The sequence below is a fragment of the Rattus norvegicus genome, chromosome 5 (assembly GCF_036323735.1).
Source record: "Rattus norvegicus strain BN/NHsdMcwi chromosome 5, GRCr8, whole genome shotgun sequence".
NCBI classification, from domain to species: Eukaryota; Metazoa; Chordata; class Mammalia; order Rodentia; family Muridae; genus Rattus; species Rattus norvegicus.
In genome coordinates this window covers 12,331,372-12,354,430 of record NC_086023.1, presented here as the reverse complement: position 1 = coordinate 12,354,430, position 23,059 = coordinate 12,331,372, and the positions used below count along the sequence as shown (strand labels likewise).

Here is a 23,059-nt window from a genome sequence, read left to right as displayed (position 1 = left end):
TGGGTTACCTCACTCAGGATGATATTTTCCAGTTCCAACCATTTGCCTACAAATTTCATAAACTCGTTGTTTTTGATAGCTGTGTAATATTCCATTGTGTAGATGAACCACATTTTCTGTATCCATTCCTCTGTTGAAGGGCATCTGGGTTCTTTCCAGTTTCTGGCTATTATAAATAAGGCTGCAATGAACATAGTGGAGCACGTGTCTCTTTTATATGTTGAGGCATCTTTTGGGTATATGCCCAAGAGAGGTATAGCTGGATCCTCAGGCAGTTCAATGTCCAATTTTCTGAGGAACCTCCAGACTGATTTCCAGAATGGTTGTACCAGTCTGCAATCCCACCAACAATGGAGGAGTGTTTCTCTTTCTCCGCATCCTCTCCAGCATTTGCTGTCACCTGAGTTTTTGATCTCAGCCATTCTCACTGGTGTGAGGTGAAATCTCAGGGTTGTTTTGATTTGCATTTCCCTTATGACTAAAGACGTTGAACATTTCTTTAGGTGTTTCTCAGCTATTCGGCATTCCTCAGCTGTGAATTCTTTGTTTAGCTCTGAACCCCATTTTTTAATAGGGTTATTTGTCTCCCTGTGGTCTAACTTCTTGAGTTCTTTGTATATTTTGGATATAAGACCTCTATTTGTTGTAGGATTGGTAAAGATCTTTTCCCAATCTGTTGGTTGCCGTTTTGTCCTAACCACAGTGTCCTTTGCCTTACAGAAGCTTTGCAGTTTTATGAGATCCCATTTGTCGATTCTTGATCTTAGAGCATAAGTCATTGGTGTTTTGTTCAGGAAATTTTTTCCAGTGCCCATGGACAACACTCACAGTCTTATAACGAGGCTTTCTTGGAGCATTTTGAATTCTGTGACAAAGAAATTATGTCACTCTTTAAAAACTTAAATGTGGAGCATGAATAAAGAAAATGCACGTGTACACATAGATTTACATACAATGTCTATTATCCTGAGTTCAAATAGGAGACATGATGAGGTAAACATTAGATGCAATTAGACAACCAAAGTTAGTAGACTTTTACTGATCGATTCAGGTCATCCTCAGCGAAGGTGGTAAGAGTAAGGGACGGCACTTTCCTAATTCAAGAAAATGAATATGGTTCCCCAGCTGTCTGTCCCAGAAGATACTTAGTGATGAGGGAAAGGGCCTCATTCACTTCAGAGAAAACTAGAAGATACTGCCTCAGAGTTATGACGACCATCAGGAGAAAGAGTAATGGGAAAGCAAAATCAACCCTGTGTGCCTTTTGGTGTAAAATGCATGCGTCCCTATTTTTATTCCCAAGAATGAGTGAGTTAAATTTGAATACGGAGAAATACCTGGAGTATTTTCTGAAAATAATAAAAGTCTTATAAAACAAAAACGTGGAGGTTCTAAACATCAAGAGACACAGAAACCTGTTCAAACTAAAGGAAAGTTAAAAGCCACATTATCAAATTCCACATATTACTTAGAATTTTATTTTGTCAGGAGGAGTATTATTCAGGTAATTCAGACAAGTAGGGAGAATTAAAGGTGGCAGTTCTCAATTATTGATTTTGTACATCATACTTCAGCCATGCCAGAAAATCTTTCATACTTTTAAAGGACATAGGGAATAAAAGCATCATATCAGAAGTGTTTCTGGGAACATTTTGTAACATAAAATGCATATATTTTATGTAGTATGTAATTTTAAAAGAACCCATGTTAGTTCCGGCTAGGTGCCAGCAATCGTGGTCTCATCTGTCGAACCCCCACGGCTGGCTCCAAGCGGCCATCTGGTCCTATTTCCCATGGCCGCCCCAGACTGGCTCAGCTCCGCTGAACTGCTAACTTGCATTTTTCTCTGAGCCTCCTGTTTCTCTGACTGGCTTTTTTTTTTTCATCTTTATTAACTTGAGTATTTCTTATTTACATTTCAATTGTTATTCCCTTTCCCAGTTTTCAGGCCAACATCCCCCTAACCCCTCCACCTTCCCTTCTATATGGATGTTCCCCTACGCATCCTCCCCCCATTACCACCCCCCCCCCGCAACAATCACGTTCACTGGGGGTTCAGTCTTGGCAGGACCAAGGGCTTCCCCTTCCACTGGTGCTCTTACTAGGCTATTCATTGCTACTTATGAGGTTACAGGGTCAGTCCATGTATAGTCTTTGGGTAGTGGCTTAGTCCCTAGAAGTCCAAGCAAGCTCTTGGCATTGTTGTTCATATGGCGTCTCAAGCCCCTTCAGCTCTTTCAGTCCTTTCTCTGATTCCTTCAACGGGGGTCCCATTCTCAGTTCAGTGGTTTGCTGCTGGTATTCACCTATGTATTTGCCATATTCTGGCTGTGTCTCTCAGGAGAGATCTACATCTGGTTCCTGTCAGCCTGCACTTATTTGCTTCATCCATCTTATCTAGTTTGGTGGCTGTATATGTACGGTCCACATGTGGGGCAGGCTCTGAATGGGTGTTCCTTTTGCCTCTGTTCTAAACTTTGCCTCCCTATTTCCTCCCAAGGGTATTCTTGTTCCACTTTTGAAGAAGGAGTGAGGCATTCACATTTTGGTCATCCTTCTTGAGTTTCATTTGTTCTAGGCATCTAGGGTAATTCAAGCATTTGGGCTAGTAACCACTTATCAATGAGTGCATACCATGTGTGTTTTCCTGTGATTGGGTTACCTCACTCAGCATGGTATTTTCCAGTTCCATCCATTTGCCTATGAATTTCATAAAGTCATTGTTTTTGATAGGTGAGTAATATTCCATTGTGTAGATGTACTACATTTTCTGTATCCTTCCTCTGTTGAAGGGAATCTGGGTTCTTTCCAGCTTCTGGCTATTATAAATAAGGCTGCTATGAACATAGTGGAGCACGTGTCTTTGTTATATGTTGGAGCATCTTTTGGGTATATGCCCAAGAGAGGTATAGTTGGGTCCTCAGGTAGTTCAATGTCCAATTTTCTGAGGAACCTCCAGACTGATCTGGCTGGCTTTCTTAAGCCACCTGGCAGGGCAAGTGTCCCTCCTGAGATGCCCTGGAGCTACAGCTTACCTCTCGGTCAACCAACTGTCCACCTCTGCGGCTTAGCTCTGCCATGCGGCTGCACCCTCTCTCTCACCCACCTGAATTGTCACAAATGGAAAACACCAATCTTAATTTTAAAATTAACCAGAATGATGCAACCACTGGGTGAGAATTCTATAGCCCTAAACTCATCATCTTTTCTATGTTGGAAATTCTTCAGGTGAAGGAAGCTTCCACCGGGTCCGACAATTCCTGGGCCTACATCCTGTAAACCTCTCACTCTCCATATCCTCCCTAAAAGAGGTGCTCCTTTCTCCAAGTCCCCTCATCCTCTCTCGGACCCGGAAGACTTGCCTCCTTATCTTCACCCAGCCATTAGCTTCTTGTCATCTTTATTAGCCAATCAAATAATTAAGGGAAATCTCCCTACAATTTTATATTCTTAGATATCTAAAGAACAAAGCAAAGCAACAAGGCAAAATAACAACTGAGAGAGTCAATCAACATTGTTGTCGGATACCCTAGCACTTATGCAGACTTGAAAAAGGGTAGAAAGGGATTCTTGGATTCTTTACTTTGCTTTCTTCTCCCAGGAAGTCTGAGTCCTGTGAATTTGAAGACTCTTTTATTTTTATTTTATTTTATTTTTTATTTTTGAGGCAGGGGTTACTGTGTAGCGCTGGCTAGCCTAGAACATTCTATGTAGACTAGGATAGTTTCAAAATTAAAGATCTGTCTGCTTTTCTTCCTCCTGGGTGCTGGGATTAAATGCATGAACGACCATGGGTGACAAGGATAAAATATTTGAAAAGTACATTTATTCACTTTATTGACAGCCCAATAACAATTAGCACTTCCAGTGCTGAGTTTCTAGTCTTTGAATATTTCACATTACCAGTAAGCAAAGTGCATTTGGCATAAATGCTAGTTCCAGGACTGGGGCAGAAGATATCCACAGTGAAACTCTATTGTGTCTTAGTTGGGCAAACTACTAAACACTGACAAGATTGTCGTGGGAGCTGGCTAGCATTGTCTCCTCCTGGGGAAAGCTGAGGAAATGGAACAGGAGTAAGAACAATAGCTGTGATTCTGTGAGAAATGCCAGACTTTACAAAACCAAGATCTTCATCAGAGACTTCCTTCATCATCTCTATGAATGTAGAGATCCACAATTATTATTCTTAAAAGCCTCCTGGGGTGGAGAAAGAATGAAGTTAGAAATTGTTCCTCAGGGTAATACAGAATTACGTCAGAGTTCTCCTCATAGAAATATTCCGATAAGCAGATGAACACGGAATTATAAAAGTAGATGGTTGTGATTTTACAATTTATGCTGCTGAATTAATGGTGGTAAGCAAAGTTGTTAGTGCTGCCATCCTCGCTGATGAGCAGTCCTTGGGAGATCGTATGCCTTGCTATTACAACAGATCTATTCTCTCTGAGAAAGATGAGTAGAGAAGAATAGCATTACTAAGAACTTACTGGAAAATTTAAAACTAAATACTGACTGGTATTAAAGAATCATTGTTAACTTACATAAAATAAGATAATGGAATTTATTTACAGCAGGGCCTCATACCCATCTGATAATCGGTTACAATAATCTCTTAACCCAAGTAAACCCATGTAAAGAAAACACAACTTTGTCGCGTGCCCAATGTCCCGCCAGCAAGAACGACGCGTGGCAACAGGATTCTTCTGCGAACAAGCCTTTACTGTGTTACAGCTCTCTTGAACAGGGAGCCTGAGGGGCAAAGTCGCTCGCCTTATATACACAACAGTATGCTAATTATCTCTCAGGGATTGATGGGGCATGGATCACCCCACTATCACCCCACTACTTGTCCTCCAGGGATTGGCGGAGAATGAATCACCCTATTAGCATGGTACCGCCCCTCATTAGCATATCAACGGTCAACTGACACCTGGTGCAAAAACCGCACATGTGCAGTACCGTTGTTCACCACTGGAGGGCGCCCTACATCTCATTATCGTATGGCCGCCCTAGCAAGGGGACAAGCCTGCACATGCGCAGTAAGTTGTCGACATCCAGACAAGGCTAGATGTCGGCACCATCTTTGTTTCGCCGCGCCGCTCTCTAAACAACTTGATTGATATGAATACAAGTTCTCACCTAGATCGGGCAAATCTAGAGTACTACTCTATTTCCCAACTGTGAGATCCCTTATAACTTGCAGTTTCTCCAGCCCATGTGCTTCAGCTCCATCTTTCTTCCACCTCCTCTTCTCCTAATCCGCCCCCTCTCTCTCTTCTCTTTCTCCCCAACTCTTTTGTTCCACCTACCCCTTCCCCTGCCCAATCATCACTCTCACCTTTACTTTACAAGTTAAAATAGAGAGATGGTTCTTAAGTCACCTGAGTCCTGAGTCTGTGACTAGGCAGCCCTTCTGGGGGAAGCGGAATTAGCATTAAATTACAAACAGCTCCAGGGCAATCCACAACATTTTCCCCTTCATGTCCAGTTCAAAGGCTCTTTTCCCTCAAATATAAATCGAGTAGAACTATTACCATTTTACAATTTATGAAGTATAAGATACACTTAACACCCAGTCCATCAATTTTGTCCATTAAATAAAGCACTCTGACATCTATCCTAAAAGAGTATAATTCCATACCCAACTTATATCTTGGTTTTAGATCATATGTCATCTGAAAACCACCCTTTCATATCTATATTATCTTTCTCACTGCTAAACAGCTTGGGTTGGCTATGAGACTACAACCAGTCTCCAACCATGACAGAAATCCAAGAATGACTAATATTACCTGAAAATATGAGAAGCATAAAACATAGCTTTCAAAACTTTGTAGATTTATAGAGACTACTGATCACCTGACAGTCCTTCATTCCTCAAAACATTGGAACATCATTCTTCAGCCTTCTGGACCAGGACCATCTGACAGACCTTTGTAATGTAGAATTTTGAAGGGCTGATTACTCTGTCTTGGCAGAGCTTATCAGTCAACTATTTTGCATAATTTGTCCTTTTTCTGTGTAGTATTTTCCCTGTAGTTGAATTGAGGCAATTCTTGCCTAGTGGCTGTCTCGGCACAATTGAAGCAACCAAATTGATGCTCGATTTCTCCTTAGATTCCAAGAAGGGGTGCTGTCAGGAACAGTCTCTAGTCAAATGATCTTTAATAAAGAGATGTCCATAAATATCCTATTCTATGGACTTCTGACACCTTTGAGAATTATCTATCTACACAAAACATTTCTGAACTGTTAAGCTTTGACTACTCTTGGCCATTTTTAATTGAAGTATCTCAAAAACACCCTTTTAATTGACTCAGAACCATGAGTTTGCTATCTGACCTTTAACTCGTATTTTTTTAATCAACTAAAAGCAGTTTGTAATAGCAGTTATAGGACTGTGTCTAAGTTTTGTATTCTTAAATGTATTGTATAGGCACAATGCTTATATGAAAGTAACAATATTAATCTCAATTTTAAATCAATAAGAAATTATACCAATGAAAACCTTAAATTTGTATCAAATAAATACTATACTAATGAAAAGATTATAACTTCAACTTTGTATCAATTACAAAGACTTCTACTAATGTAAGATATAACTATGTAATATTTTGCTTAAGAGTAAATTTGCTAACCTATCCCTATTTGTCTATTTCTCTAACTTCTATGATATTACTGTATCACCTCCATTCTTTTCCGCCCACTTCCCTTTTACCTAAGAAGGAAGGGTAGAAGGAAGGATAGAGAAGAGGAAAGAAAAGGTCGAAATCCCTGAGTTTAAACTGCCTAGTTCCTTCCCTGTCCGAAGTTACATTTGTAAAGTATCCCTTTAATGACAACATATCTATAATTCTTAACATAACCAGAATCATCCACTCCAACATAAGGAACTGGGAAGATGATCTTCTTTTGTCTACTTCCAGCTGAATTGGGGCAAAGAATTCCCATCTGGGGGTTCAAGGGAAATTAGGAAAGTTGGCTTTGTCAAAGTAGAGCTAGGTGGCATCATTTGCCTTCCAGTCACCATGTGCCGAGAAAGTTCATTGCTTAGCTGATATCTTGAATACCTTGAATATGGCAGTCTGAATGGCTGGATAGGCAGGCTAGCTGTTCTGGAAGCAAGTCTTTAAAAAAACAGCAATGTAGTTGAGGTAGAATCAAATGTGGAGCTAGAATGGAAAGTCTCAGAATCTCAGCATCCCAGAGTATAGATCTTTTTTAGGGCTGTCTTTCTCTTCTTTCATCCTGCAGCACACAAAACTTACAGGCATCATATAGTCCTGTAAAGGAATTCACATGGAATGTTCCAGGTGTACAGATTGGTAAATGAAGATCAAAAGAAAGATGACTGCCTTTCTTCAGAGGTTCATGTAATCAAACTGTTATATAATTTTGTATACTTGCCATCTTAAAGAATGGTATGTAATAACAAGTTATGAGAAATTTGGACCCAGTAAATGTTACTGGCTGTGTATAACCATTTTAGTCTCAGCCAGTTCAGAGCTGACTCTATATACAGTGACATAAAGATCACCACATATACATTACCTATTTGTGGATTGTGTTAGTCTTCCTTTTCTTCTCTGTCACCAAGGTCTTCAGGAGGTCTCTCTTTGTCATGTCTGATCTTTATCAACTTGAAAGGAACTCACGACTTTTCTTTTCCTGTGGAAACATAGGCATAACCCCTTCCCCAGTGTAACACATTTCCCATTTTCCATTCTGATGTCAGAATATCCTTAATATAAACAGGCTGATTTAGTTCAGTAGTTTTTCACAATCCAACATCTTTCAGTAGCTATGCTGTCTTCTTCATTAGCATTTAAAAAATGTAAGGTTAATAAAGGGCTGTGTAATCTACCTTTGGGGGGTTTTGTTGCCAACTTTTGCCTGGTAAGCATTTCCTTTAGAGTTCAATTAGATCTCTCCACAATCTCTTGTCCTATAGGATTGCATGATATGCCTGTAACATGTTTTACATTATAATATTCAAAAAACTGCTTCATCTTATTAGAGGTATCTCATTGTCTGTTTTAATTTGTATGGGTATACCCATAATGGCCATAACTTGTAACAAATGTGTAATTACAGAATCGGCCTTTTCTGATGCTAAGGCCATTGAAATCCTGAATATGAGTCTAAAGTTTGGTGCACATATTTCAGTTTACCAAACTCTGTAAAATGGAAGACATCCATATGCCAAATTTCATTTCTTTGACTACCCTTAGGGTTAGTTCCTGTAGGCAATGGAATTTGGTTATAAAGAGCAAGTAGGACATTGCCGCAACATTTGCTTGGCTTGTTAGCCAAGAATTCTTTATTTAAACCTTTGCTGTTAACGTGGTGTTTTTTTTTTTTATGGAATTCTGATGCTTCTGGTATAGTTCCTATCAATAGCTGGTCAATTTCATTATTACCCTGAGCCAGAGGGCCTGACAAACCTGTACAAGATTTTATGTGTATTATATATTGTGGATGACTCCTATTTCTGATCATTGGTTGTAGCTGAGTAAATAGTGAAGTCAATTCAGAACAATCCTGAATAAGTTCAGCAGTCTTTGTGTAAAACAGCCCTTTCTGCATCTTGAGAGTCAGTTTCTATATTAAGAGACTCTTGAAAATCTGACAACACCATGAATATTGCATATAATTCAGATTTTTGAACTGACTTATAGGGACTCTCAGCCACCTCACTTTTATCTTCTGATTTATATCCTGCCTTTTCTGACTTACTGGCATCAGTGTAAAATGTAGGGGCTCCACATATTATACCACCTTTATTATACGAGGGAGTATCCAATTAGTTCTTTTTATGAACTGAAGTCTTTAGGGTATCTGTTGTTAATCTCTCCCAAGAAATTACTGCATGCTCTTTGCCAGTATTCATCTTTTGCCAATAACAGGGCAATTTCTGTGTTAGTAAAAGGTACCACAATTTCAGCTGGATCCATTTCGACTAATTGTCAAAGTCTCATGTTTCCTTTTAGTGACAATTCAGAGACCTTCTCAATATAGGTTTCTAGTTTCTTACTCTGTTTTTGTGCTAAAAATATCCATGCAGTCCTCTCCTATTCTTTATTCCCTGGGAGGGGACTCTTTGGGTTACTGGCAGTCCTTGCTTGTGTGCTGATCTCAGGCAACCTCCAGTTCCAAGATAAGTCTGACTGTCTGTTTCCAGTGTAGACATGGGGAGATCTGGGGAAGCAAACAAAGGCTCTCCAAGTCATAGATGCCTAGACCTCTTCAATGTGTCTGCCCAAAAATCTACCTTGCAGGCAGTTGAGCTCCAGGTTCTCTTGTCCCTCCCTGTGATTCTTGGTGCTGCCCCTAGCTGGAGCTCTCTGGCTGGGGTTTGGGGGAGGGAGCCTCTCTGCAGTTCTCTGTAGACCCCTCAGATGCAATCAGCTTTCAATCCACCACTGCTCCAGCCTAGATCCCTGCCAGAGAGTCCTATTCTAGTGTGTGTGTGTGTGTGTGTGTGTGTGTGTGTGTGTGTGTGTGTGTGTGTGTGACATTTTATCTCAGGTTAGTTGAGTTCTAATGGATAGGTTGGGTGCCAATTTGTTGCAGTAATCTCTCCAACTCAAATAAATGCAAAGAAAACACAACTCGATTAATATGAATGCAAGCTCTCACCGAGATTGGGCAGATCTACCACTATACTACTCTATTCCCCAGCTATGAGATCCCTTATAACTTGCGCTTTCTCCAGGCCAGGTGCTTCAACTCAGTCTTCCTTCTACCTCCTCTTCTGTTGGCCCTTTTCTCTCCTCTCTTTCTCCCCAACTCTTCTGCTCCACCTACCCTTCCCCTGCCCAATCACCAGCTTTAGCCTTTATTTTACTAATGAAGTATGTGACTAGGCAGCCCTTCTTGGGGAAGCAGAATTAGCATCAAAATACAAACAGCTTTGGGGAAATCCACAACAATAATCTGGCAAAATTAGGAGAAGAAAGGAATACAATAGACTGTGTAGTCTACACACAGGACAAAGTCTCACCACTTCAGAATTAAGAAATAATTATACTATATTATAAGAAAAATGAATCAGAGCAAGAGAAATCTAATTAATAGCAGTGTAAAAGACAGTCAGTTGCAACATTCAGAGAACTTCTTAGATCCGTCCAGCCTTGAACAAACAGATAACTTCCCTAAGGCCATCTGGGAAAATTTTAAATTAAATATTGATTAGTATTAAAAGAATTATTGCTAAATAATTCTTTTATGTTAAATAAGATAAGAATTTATTTACAAATAGCTACTGTGCTAATTAAATACTGGAACATTTACATATGAGGAAGTGGCTTACATATAACCTAAGTGAGAAGGGAGAATGCAGAAGAGATATGGCAGGGGAGGAGGAGGAGGAGGAGGAGGAGGAGGAGTTGATGACTAATGAGGAGTACAAAGGAGTTTTTACTCTGTCTAGACTAGCACAGGTGTGAGAAATACCCGTAGTAAAGAGTAAATGTTTCTTATTGTAAATAAAGACATAAAACAGGGGTGGAATGATGTGGGGTGTATCTAGCAGCTACTGGGTGTGCCATTCAGAGACATCTTCAATGGCAGTCAGATGTGCTATTAGCCCAGTGAAATGGTATGCTGCCTTTTTACAAAAAAATTTTGAATATGTCAAGTCATACATTACAACATGTGAAAAAAATTATATTAAATACCTAGGTGTGTAGAATGTACCCAGCGATTAACCATTACTAACCATTGTAACACAGAAGGAAGTCCTGTGTGACCCTAAGAATGTCCTGTTTTATGTTATCTTCAAGTGTAATTTTATTTCTCTCTCTCTCTCTCTCTCTCTCTCTCTCTCTCTCTCTCTCTCTCTCTCTCCACACTATTACTTATTTATTTGTTTCTTTGTTTTTGAGACAGGGTACCTCTATGTAGCTCTAGGTATTCTAGAACTCACTATGTAGACCAGGCTGACCCCAAACTCACAGAGATCACCTGCCTCCAGAGTGCTACAATTAAAAGCATGTTCCATCCCACCAGGCTCACGCACACCTTTTTAACAATAGGTTTCCTATTTATTTATGGTTTAAAATTTCCTTAAATGGTGTTTTACTCCAAACATTTTTTTTTTCAATTATCTCTTTCAAAAACTATGGTGCAGTAGCCACTGGTGCTTGCATTTCCTTTCCAGTGGTCTCCCTCTGGGACAGAAAAACAAACCCTTTGGGCAGCAAGGCCAGTGCCTTTTGTGTGGTAGAATTTTTAACATAAAGTGTTTGTGTCAATTTATACACCTACTAACGGGTTCAGAATAATACCTTTTTCTCCAGTAGTTTCCATGTTAATGGAGAAAAGTAAAAGAAAAAAAAAAGTAAGACTCACGCTTGTAACTGACAGTCTTAGCATGTTGAACAAGGTCCAGTAGTGGCTAGTATATTTGGCCTAGTTTTTTTACAGTGTTTTTTTGTTTGTTTGTTTGTTTTTTGTTTTTGTTTTTGTTTTGTCTAGATTCTTAAGTTTGAGCACTGCCATCACATTTTAAATTGTGTTTTCTATTAAAAGAAAAACTATCATTTTCTTAAACACTCTTGCTTTGTTAGGAAATCTATTTTTTTTACATTTATTTATTTTATGTATGTGTGTGCACTGTCACTGTCTTCAGTCACATGAGAAGAAGGCATTGGATCACATTACAGATGGTTGTAAGTCACCATGTAGTTGCTGGGAATTGAACTCAAGACCTCTGGAAGAGGAGTCAGTGCTCTTAACAATTGAGCCATCTCCCCAGCCCAGGAAATTCATTCTTACATGGAATCATTAAAATAATTGTAACATTTCTACAAGTTTTTTTTTTCTAAATCACAAGTAGGTATTTGATTCACCCAAATTTTTTGTTCAGCATAGCCAAAAGTTGGGACATGTTTTTCCCTCTATGGAGAAAAGCTTTCTTAGAGCCCTGTGCTGAACAGTGAACCCTCGGCTTCCTACCATTAGCCTCTACCAATTTTCTGTTCCTTTTGTGGGTTTGGCTTGTCATGGGCCTGACTTAGCTGTGTATGGGAGAACTGGCATGTTCACACTTCTGAGACACTCTGTGAACATTCTCTTCATCCATTTAGCTGGCATTTGTTCCATTTATAAGCAAGCTATAGTTTTATTTCTTTGTTGTCATTACATGATAGGATTAGGATGGGATAGCCTTATTAACATTTCCACCACAGACAAGGAATATTGTGTGTGTGTGTGTAATCTCTGCTTGGCACCACATTGGGATGTGGGTTCCTTAACTGTACCAGGTTATGGAGACTGGATTCCCTGGAAGTCCAGTTCTTGGTGTCACCTGTAGGAGTTTCTTCTTTTCTCAAGAGTCTTAGGGGAATGCAGGGAAAAGAACACTGTGCACCTCCCTCCACTTGCTTCCTCACGGCTCACAGTTTACATCCTAACATCTCAGCCTACCTCATTCCAAACAGATAGTTTTTTCTATTCATTCCATCCATGCCAAATAGATGGTTACCTATATCTGATTTCACATCCTTCCTTGTACCACATCTATATCCACAAATCTTTCCATAGTTGCTTTTAATGTATACAATGACTACTATTTCATTAGGTATATGAAGTATCACCTTTAACAAGCTTTTAATATTTCAGAAACTTTTTTCAAGGGGGAATTGTAGTCATATTCTTGGTATTTCCTTACCTTCAGGCTTTGTTTTATCTAAAAGAGCCTAAATTTAACATTTGGTGAGAACTTTAATCTTTGGATATCTGGATATGGTGGTGGTGATAAACTTGGCAATGCCCAATTTTTTTTTTATTAACTTGAGTATTTCTTATATACATTTCAAGTGTTATTCCCTTTCCCGGTTTCCGGGCAAACATCCCCCTCCCCCCTCCCCTTCCTTATGGGTGTTCCCCTCCCAAGCCTCCCCCCATTGCCGCCCTCCCCCCAACAGTCTAGTTCACTGGGGGTTCAGTCTTAGCAGGACCCAGGGCTTCCCCTTCCACTGGTGCTCTCACTAGGATATTCATTGCTACCTATGAGGTCAGAGTCCAGGGTCAGTCCATGTATAGTCTTTAGGTAGTGGCTTAGTCCCTGGAAGCTCTAGTTGCTTGGCATTGTTGTACATATGGGGTCTCGAGCCCCTTCAAGCTCTTCCAGTTCTTTCTCTGATTCCTTCAATGGGGGACCTATTCTCAGTTCAGTGGTTTGCTGCTGGCATTCGCCTCTGTATTTGCTGTATTCTGGCTGTGTCTCTCAGGAGCGATCTACATCCGGCTCCTGTCGGTCTGCACTTCTTTGCTTCATCCATCTTGTCTAATTGGGTGGCTGTATATGTGTGGGCCACATGTGGGGCAGGCTCTGAATGGGTTGATCATCCGTCTTGAGTTTCATTTGTTCTAGGCATCTAGGGTAATTCAAGCATTTGGGCTAATAGCCACTTATCAGTGAGTGCATACCATGTATGTCTTTCTGTGATTGGGTTAGCTCACTCAGGATGATATTTTCCAGTTCCAACCATTTGCCTACGAATTTCATAAACTCGTTGTTTTTGATAGCTGAGTAATATTCCATTGTGTAGATGTACCACATTTTCTGTATCCATTCCTCTGTTGAAGGGCATCTGGGTTCTTTCCAGCTTCTGGCTATTATAAATAAGGCAATGCCCAATTTTTAAATTTTGGGGTTTTTTTTGGAAAATTGCCTTGAAAATTGGCCTGTTCTGCATGGAATTCGTTTACAATATTACTCCTAAATATTTCCATACTTAATTTTGAAAATCAGATACAATTTCTATCTTGCCAGCTGACACTTTCACCGAGTATCTGAACACCACTAGAGCTCATTTTCTCAGCTTCTTGAAATTTTCTGACCATTTCCAAAGTCTCTGCCCGTCACAATATCCCAATGTCAAGTGAATCTTTTATTTAACAATACAGAGTCTGAATTGGCTGTGGCGAACAATTTTCAGCATAACTTGGTGGTTGAACAACATTTACCTCTCTTGCTTCTTTTGAATTAAGCTAGTTTGTGCTGGTTTCTGGTTCAAGGGAGTGTGGTTGAACGTCTTTATGTGTCAAGAGGGTATCTCATATATCTGCCAAAATTATATACGCTGGGTTTGCCTGAGGTGATTCAAAGCTAGTTAAGCATTTCCTGAGAACCCTGAGTATCTTTCTCATGGTAATGGTGAACCTGCAAGGCAGCAAATGTGGCAGGAAAGTCTCTGCAGGGCTAGGCTTGCTTGTATCTGATACAATCATTTCTGTCCTCACCATTGGTCTAAGCAAGTCATATGTGGAATGAAATATACTTTACCCTTGTCCGAGACACTCAAAAGTCATATGATAAAAGACAAGGACATAGACTTGTCCTACAGATTAAAGACTCAGATCATTCAAATTGATCCCCCACACTAGCAATCTTTAAACTCTAAGGATGTCGGTTCCTTGGTAGCTCTGGGAGGGCCTATTGCAGATGCTCCATCAGCACCTCCTCTCTATGAATTTAAAAATCATCTCACTCCATATTATCTAGAATTATTGGATTTTTATTTAGAAAAGAGAGTTTTGGAAAACCCTGTCTACGGGGATAAATATAATACAGATATGAGTTCAACAGCTGCAATAATTATTCGGATAGGTAGAGTTAGGGCATTTGTTGCTCAAGCAGGAACTATAACAAACCTGTACAAGAAAGCGGGAGGTCATCAGAGAAGGAAGTGGTACTTTATACTATAAGATCACTTCAAAGAGGCAGTTAAGCTAAACATCGTGGTCCAGGCTTTTAAACCAAATGCACAGAGGGCAGAGGGCAGAGGGCAGAGGGCAGAGGGCAGAGGGCAGAGGGCAGAGAGCAGAGGGCAGAGGGCAGAGGGCAGAGGGCAGAGGGCAGGGGACAGAGGGCAGAGGGCAGAGGCATCTCTATGAGTTTGAAGCCAGCCTGGTAAACATAGTAAATTCCAGGCCAGTCAAAGCTTATGCTGAGATGTTGTCTTGATGGATGGATGGATGGATGGATAGATAGATAGATAGATAGATAGATAGATAGATAGATAGATAGGGAATGAATAAAATAAGGAGGCAGTAAATATCTGAAAAAAAGTGAGCAGAGGGGAGTGGACTGGAAGTGACTTAAGCAAGGGAAGTTGCCACTGAGAAGGCTGGTATTGCACATATGCACAAATGCAAAGTGTACCAAGTACACAGTTCAGTCCTTTGCAAAGTGTCTGTAAGTAAGCAACTGTGTAAACGATCAGATCTGAGTTTTGAGATTTGATCCCCCTCCCTCCCTCATTTTACTGTGTGCCTTCAGACTTCCCCTTTCTCTTCCGGTTGCTTTGTGTAAACTGCATTCAGTAAGACAGGACAGATGCGTATCCTATAAATGTAAATGAATGGAAAACAGAAAGAGTGGCATATTTATTCTAAATAACTTCCCAGAGGGAACCATCTCAATGAGGTATAAACCAAAGCCAGCATGGGTTTTGGTATTCCATTTATAAGTGATGCTATGTAAAGCATAGGCAAACAGAGGAGCTAAAACAAAGTAAAGAAACTTGACAGCCATAAGCATTTGAGCAAATATATTCTGAAACAAATAATAAAAGTGATTCTCCTTTGTATTTCCATATGACAACTTAACTGGGCGAAGATAAAACATAGGATGTCCTACTTTTATTTTTCTTCAGTGAATTTGAGACACAGTTTTAGAGTTCATAAGTAAATCCCATTAACACATGTGTGTTCATAACTAGATCCCATTAACACATGAGCTTTAGGTTGTGACCAACTCAGACATTTGATGGACTTTTCTTTGAGGCTTTATTTCACACTCTCATTTCCAGGACGGTTATTCCCAGTCTCGGCACGCCATGTGTCTGTGCAGCAAGGAGTCCTCCTTGTCAGTGTCCCACACACAGAGACTACTGTACCTCACACTTACAGTGCCCAGAATTATTGCTTCTGCTTTTACACCGCTCCCTTTATCTTGGTTATCTAAAACTCCACCATGGACAAAACTCCACTTCCCACAACCCAGTCATTCACCTCCGTCCCAAATTAGACTAAACTAGAACAACAAAAGCAGTTTAAACTTCCTATTGTTCTTCTCCAGACTCAGGTCCTCTACTGTGCTCTTTACTTGTCTTCATATTAATGGTGATTTCATATTAATGGTGAGTCACAAATCTCTCAAAAGAAACTCTAATACACACACACACTCTCTCTCTCTCTCTCCCTCTCTCTCTCTCTCTCTCTCTCTCTCTCTCTCTCTCTCTCTCTCTCCACATTATCTCAGTACCAGTTTTAGTGGAAGTTTCTTTTTTTAAATTGTTGTTACAAAAATACAGTGACAGAATTGAACCTTTTCATATCCACTTTGAAGCTACACTAATCCCCGAGTTGATTATTATCACTCCAGGAGGAAATAAATCAGACCCATTACAGGATTCTGCTTTCTATTTCATACTCGGACTAGGTACCTTTCATTTCCTGTTGTTCTAGTCATAACTCAGAATTCTGTAGAGATGTCACACTTTTTAAAAGATTTAGACATTTATTGTTTATTTTGGCTTCAGACTCAGAAGATTTTAGTTGTGGGTCACTTGGCCTTATTACTTCGCCTTGCAGCATGATGGAGGGTACACAATGGAGTGAATGGTGTCCTTCATGGTGTCTGAGGGCAAATAAGAGAGATGACTAAGGTTCCAGTACCTACTTCAAGAGCACTTTCCTGTGCCACAAAGTCCTCCCGTAGACCCCTCTCTTAAAGGGAGCCCCACAGGCTGGAGACAGTCTCCATCACATGAACTTTGTGAGACATTTAAAATCCCAAACCTGGCAAGAGCCGAACTTGTAAGATCAGTTAGTTGATTGTGGGTTAGACTGTGGATGGCATGTTCCTGGAAAGAGTAGGTGTGGATGAAACAGCTACTCCCTGGATATGTATGCTCCTTGGTAATGGGTAAAGCCAAGAGAATCTGTGAGCTGTGGGGGGCTTTCTGACTAGGCATGCATTTGCAGTTGAGTGAATCCTAGCCAAGAACAGGATTCTGCTTCTTACTGCATAGTCTCACGGGGTGCCTTTCATTTCCCAATGTTCGAATCAGAACTCAGAACTCTGGAAATTTGGCAGAGGGCAGAGGGACTTGGGGTTTTGTGTTTCTAAACAATTCACATTTACAAGTTTATCATTCCATCTTTAAGTAAGATGTTTATCTGTGAACCTAAAAAAGGTTTCAAAAGATCTGGTGTTATTAGCATACATTTTAATTGGATGTGGTGGCTCATGGTTATAATTAAATTAATTGTGAGGTAGAGGCAGGCAGACCTCTGTGAGTTCAGGCCAACATGGTCTACATAGTGAGTTTCAGTTCCATGACAACTAGGATTACATGGGCAGACACACACACACACACACACACACACACACACTTTGTATGTGTGCACATGTATATGTGTTTAAATATAATTAATTGTTATTTACTGTAGTATAATTATGTACTACTAAGAATAGTTCACTTTATTAAATCACTTTTAGAGAGATATATACAGAAATGTTTATTGAGCTTAATCCAATGTAAATAAAATGCACAAACAAAAGTCTGTTTCTTCAATCTCTTACATGTGAACAGACTAAGTTAAAAATTTTCAATGACAAAATATTTTTTAAAGAAGTAGTATTTGTTTCTTCCATCTTTTCATTGATACCACTACAAAAAGGCTTTGTACATTCAGAAAAATATGAAAGCCATTGAGTCTCTTTTGAATCATGTAAAATAGTGGCTCACCAGCTGCCCCTACCCTGTGTACGTCTTCTCTCACTGCCCGATGGTCAGCAATTTCCCCTTAAATTTCTGTGCCAGATGGACTTAACCATCATAAACGTCAAGCCATTTACACCCTCTGTGGTTCCACTCCCCAACAGTGGTGGTTACCACTCCGTTTGACTTCCCAGCAAGCAGCCAAGGGTTCTTCTGAATCTCTGCTGCTCTCAGCATTTGGATCTCACCAAATCTTAAGTCCCGTTTCATCCTTTCCTTCATAGTTATTGTAGTCACTTGCTTTTCTTTTGCTATTTCTTTTTTACTAGTTTGTATGCTTCTGTGAGTCCAGAGCAAAGAGAATATTTGTCTATTCTGTTTCATTGTTTAAATAAATTAATTAATAACATTTAATTACATATCCAGCTTTTCCCTGTAACTCAGAGAAATGTCCACTGAATATATTCTAAGTCACATTTGATGTGGTCTTAATCTTTAAGTTAGTATCTAAGCTATTATACAATGTCTTAAATACTGTGCTTTTATTATATTCAGATATTTAAATGTTGTATAATTTGTGTTCTGCATTACAATTGCATAATATTTTGTGAATTATAAAGGCACAGAACACCAGGTCTGAATTTTTGAAGAACTGTTCAAAATTTTTCTAACACTGAAAATTTTCCATAAAGGAGATTTAAGCAGAACATGTTTCTCAAATCACATATTTTCATCATAAACATGACCAGACAAATACATATTTGTCATGGGACAGTTAAAAGATAAGGAAATAGCAAACCAAATAATTAAAATCACCTCCCTCTCCTTTTACAGAAAACCATTATTAAAAGTGGCTCCTTTTTGCTATAGCTTTTCCCAGCATGACAGCCAGTTCTTAGCACATAAAAAATAGTAAATGGGTCTTGGCCTGGTCCAGTCCTTGGTTGGCCACTCCCATAATTTCTGGGGCTTATCCACCCCAGGATATCTTGCAGGCAAGACAAATTGTACGTTGAAAGTTTTGTGGCTGGGTTGGTGTCCCAATCCCTCCACTGGAAGTCTTGTCTGGTGACAGAAGATGGCCAATTCAGGATCCTTATCCCCCATTGCTAGGAGTCTTAGCTAGGGTCACCCCATAGATTCCTGGGAGTTTCTATTGCACTAGGTTTCAAACTGATCCTAGGGATCCCAACCTCTACGTAGCCCAGATTCCAATAGCTTCTCCCAGTCTTCCATCTGTCTTCTCCCACCTGATCCTTCCTGTTCCTACACCCCCTCCCTTAGCCAGAACCCCTCCCTGTCTATCTGATATGTCTATTCTATTTCCCCTTCACAGTGAGATTCATGCATCCCTCCTTGAGCCCTCCTTGTGTTTTGCTGCTCTTAGTGTGTGGATTGCAGTATGGTTATCCCTTACTTTATAGCTAATAAACACTTATGCCAGGAGAGGAAACCCACTCTTGATGCTGGGAGAGCTAGGAACCAGAAGCTGGACAGCCCAGAAACCTAGGATGGAGCCAATCAGAAAGTGTGTGTGTGTGTGTGTGTGTGTGTGTGTGTGTGTGTAGGAGAGTCAGTGAAGTGATCCCTGTTTATCTTCTGCTATACTCATAGTTTAATGCTTTGCCCAATCATCATCAGAGAGGCTTCACCCAGCAACTGATGGAAGCAGATGCAGATACCCACAGCCACATGTTAGGTTGAGTTTAAGGAATCCTATGCAAGAGGTGGAAGAAGGAGTTCAGGAGCCAGAGGGATCAAAGGCACCACAAGAAAACCTACAGAAAATCAACTAAGCTGGCCTCCTAGGGGCTCACAGAGGCTGAACCACCAACCAGGGGCTTGTCTGGAACTGACCTAGGCCCTCTGCACATGTGTAACCATTGTGGACCTTGGTCTTCTTGTGGGACTCCTAACAGCAGGTGCAGGGACTGTCTCTGACTGTTGCCTGTGCTTGGGATTCTTTCCTCCCACAGGGTTGCCTCACCTAGCATTAATAGGAGAGAAGGTACCTAGTCTTACTGCATCTTGATATGCCATAACTGATTGGTAGCCATAGTAGGCCTGCCCTTTTCTAGAGAGAAACAGAGGAGGGGTGAATGGAGTTAGGGATGGGGGTGTGGGAGGAGGCCAGAAGGAGGGACTTGGAGGAGAGGAGAGAAGGATATAAGATAAATACATAAATACAATTGAAAATGATGATAGAAAAGTTGATATTTCAGAATTACTGAAAATGTGCTATAAAATCTATGTGCAAATTTTAAAAAAAAATCTAGTAACTGACTCTATGAATTAGGAATCAATCGATGAAGGTAAGTCTACATGTGGCTCCAGATAAAAGTTAGGTCATGTAGGTATTTCTTTTTAACTTGACTTTTTTTTCCACTTAAAATATGCCTAGTAATTACATATAGCCAATATTTTCCATCAATATTTTCTTGGGTATGTCATAGCCAACAGGTGAATCGAATGCATTGACTCATTTCAAATCTCTGAAGAGACCACATGGTTTCAGCTAACCTAATCTACTTGTCGTTGGTATGGGCCTACTCTGTGTGTCTATGGCAACCCTGCAAGTCCAGAATGCATCACAGTGTAGGAAACACATCCACCCTTCCCCTCCTACATCCTCATAGTTATGGTTTCTTGCTGCAGCTCGTTCCTTCCAGAGCGAGTATTTGCTCTGTTTCCCAGCTGTGGCACAACACCCTTGCATACTGTAGGCTTTGAAGGCTCTCTTCCCTCCACTCAGAATTCCAACCCACTCTTCTGAGGACCCAAATCCAAGATTTCACTCCCAGACACTTAATCCCAGTGGTCTTCAGGAATTAGCCTAAATCACAGAAGAAGGCATTGAGTGGGAATGGCGAGAAGTGAGGGGACATTTTGATATCAGCGAGCCCAGGAGGATATTTTCCTGTTACCCGTTAACGAGAAAAAGTAATGGAAAGCAGCACTTTTCATCTCTTTGGACCTGCAGGAAACAGTGGCTTTCAATTCCTCCCTTCTGAGACCTCGTGTGATTGGGGAATGGATCGGCAGAGCAGAAAACGATGCCGATCCCCTCGCAGCTGAAATGCTGCAGCCGCCGGTCCCGCGGAGTAAGAATGACTCATGGGAAAGTGAAGACAGCAGCTCTAGTCCGGCGGGAAGGTGAGGTGGATCTCCTTCGTGAATCTGTGTTAGAGCTTATTAAACAGGAGAGGGAAAGTAAACATGAGTACATAATTTTGTTATCTCATAAGGAAAATTGTTGAACTTTGCATATGATAAAAAAAAAAACTAGATTTTCATTCCATATTGTCTCCTAAGCCCTTGGTTCTGCTAAGGCTGGACTCCCACCACCAACATCAGTGCAGGGGGATGTCAGGAAAGGGAAGCAGGAAGGGGTGGGTGGTTGGGGGCTCACACCTTCATAGAAGGGGGAGGGAGGGTGGGATAGGGGTTTTTTGGACAGAAAGCCGGAAAAGGGGATAATATTTGAAATGTAAATTAAAAAATATCCAATAAAGAATTTCAAATCAAAAACAAAACAAAACCCCATAATGTCTCCTAAAAGTACACAGACTGGTCAGAAGAAGTAATGTCTAGAGTAAGCAGAGTAAAACTCTGCTTAGAGGGGAGGATGCAGGTCCCCAGCCTAGTTCAATCCTCTTGGAGGCTACATTACAGAAGGAAAAACTCCCTTCAATTGTCCTCCGAGCACCATACGTGTGAAATGAGCTTGCAGAGTCAAGTGCACACACACACACACACACACACACACACATATACAAAAACACATATACAAACATACAAACACATAAACACACATACATAAACACACATACACAAAGTAAACAGATAAAGAGCATTTTAGTAAAAATGTTTAAAGAACGGTGTTATTTAGATCTTGTTCTTGAAGTCTTCTCCCTTCCCTTGGGCAGTTCTAGGACTTTATACATATAATAGGCAAGTACTTTCCCTCTGAGTATGCCTGCTGGATTTGTGTTTTGTTACTTTTCTTCTTATTTAAGTAAGTTCCATTTCTTTGTTACCAACACCAAATAGAGAAATAATTTCAAGATTCTGATCTTTGAGTAAGGACCAGCTGTAAAACTGGGCAGGGGATTAAGAGGTGGGTGGGGAGACGAGAATGTACTAGGAAGAAGCGTCATCAGGGAGAAGGGGATTGTTCAGTGGGTAAGAATTTATGGGGTGGGCGTAGTTAAGGTGGACTACAGAGAAAAGTCTTTGTTATCATCATTTATGCTTACAGACGATAACTGTGACTGAATATAATTATTGTGTTTTATTAGCTTTAGTGGTTTAATTTATAAGCTATAATGTGTTTAGGAACTTCAAAGTGCATATGCTTTAGTTGCTGTTCCATTGCTGTGAATGGACACCATCACCATGGAAACCTTTAGAAGAAAGCATTTAATTCAGCAGCACTCAACCTGTGGGACTGGACCATCTGAAAACACATATTTCCCATGGTCTGAGGAACTGAGACACAGCTCAGAAGCAAAATTACACTTATGAAGTTGCAACCAAAATAAACTTATGGTTGGGAGTTCCTAAGACCATCAGAAATACGTGCTTTCTCATGGCCGTGACACGGGTTGAGAACTGCTGATTTAATTAATGTCTTGCTTACAGTTTCAGAGGGTCAGTCCATGATCATTATGTCGAGGACCATGGTGGCAGGCAGCCAGCAGGCTCAGTGTTAGAGCAGTAGCTAAAAGCTTACATCATGATCTGTGAGCAGCAGACAGGGAGACAGCCAAACTGAACCTGGCATGGTCTTTTGAATCCTCAAAGCTCACCCCCAGTAACACACCTCCAATGAGGACACACCTCCTAATCCTTCCCAAACAGTCCACCAACTGGGAACCAAACATTCAAATATATGAGCTTATAGGGCATCCTCTTTCAAAGTACCACTCCATGTAACTTTTATTTTATTCAGACTTTATTTCCCAGAATGGTGGCAGGTGATCTGTCATAAGTGTTTGTGAACTAAGGGGGAGCTACATTGAGATGTGAGATCATGTTTACTAACTAAAGCACATTTACCATTACCATTTTGGGGTCTGACCACCATGAGAAGTAAAAGTTAAAACAGAAAATGGGTCAGTCAAGGAAGCCAGGTAAAAGTCATTATGGGATAAGAATTATGAAACACTGAGAAGTTACATTTAAATATTCATGATGGAAAGTTGACAGGACCATAGGTCCCTGTGACTGCTAAGAGCTGGTCCCTACCAAAGGTGTTTACTCTGACAGCATAGCCACAGGAACTCTGCAGTTCCTAGGTTCAATTTTCTGTCAACCAA

At 40.4% G+C, this 23,059-nt stretch overlaps 1 protein-coding gene across 11 annotated transcripts in view; it reads left to right on the top strand.

Annotated features, from left to right (window-relative positions):
• The window catches only part of C5h8orf34 (similar to human chromosome 8 open reading frame 34), a 539,213-nt gene that overhangs the window by 205,782 nt on the left and 310,372 nt on the right, over positions 1-23,059 (top strand). For all 11 annotated transcript variants that reach the window (NM_001109259.2, XM_063288168.1, XM_017593564.3 and 8 more), the window contains one exon: positions 20,722-20,894. In NM_001109259.2, coding sequence (NP_001102729.2) covers positions 20,722-20,894 — 173 coding nt within the window. The remainder of the gene's footprint in view (positions 1-20,721; positions 20,895-23,059) is intronic.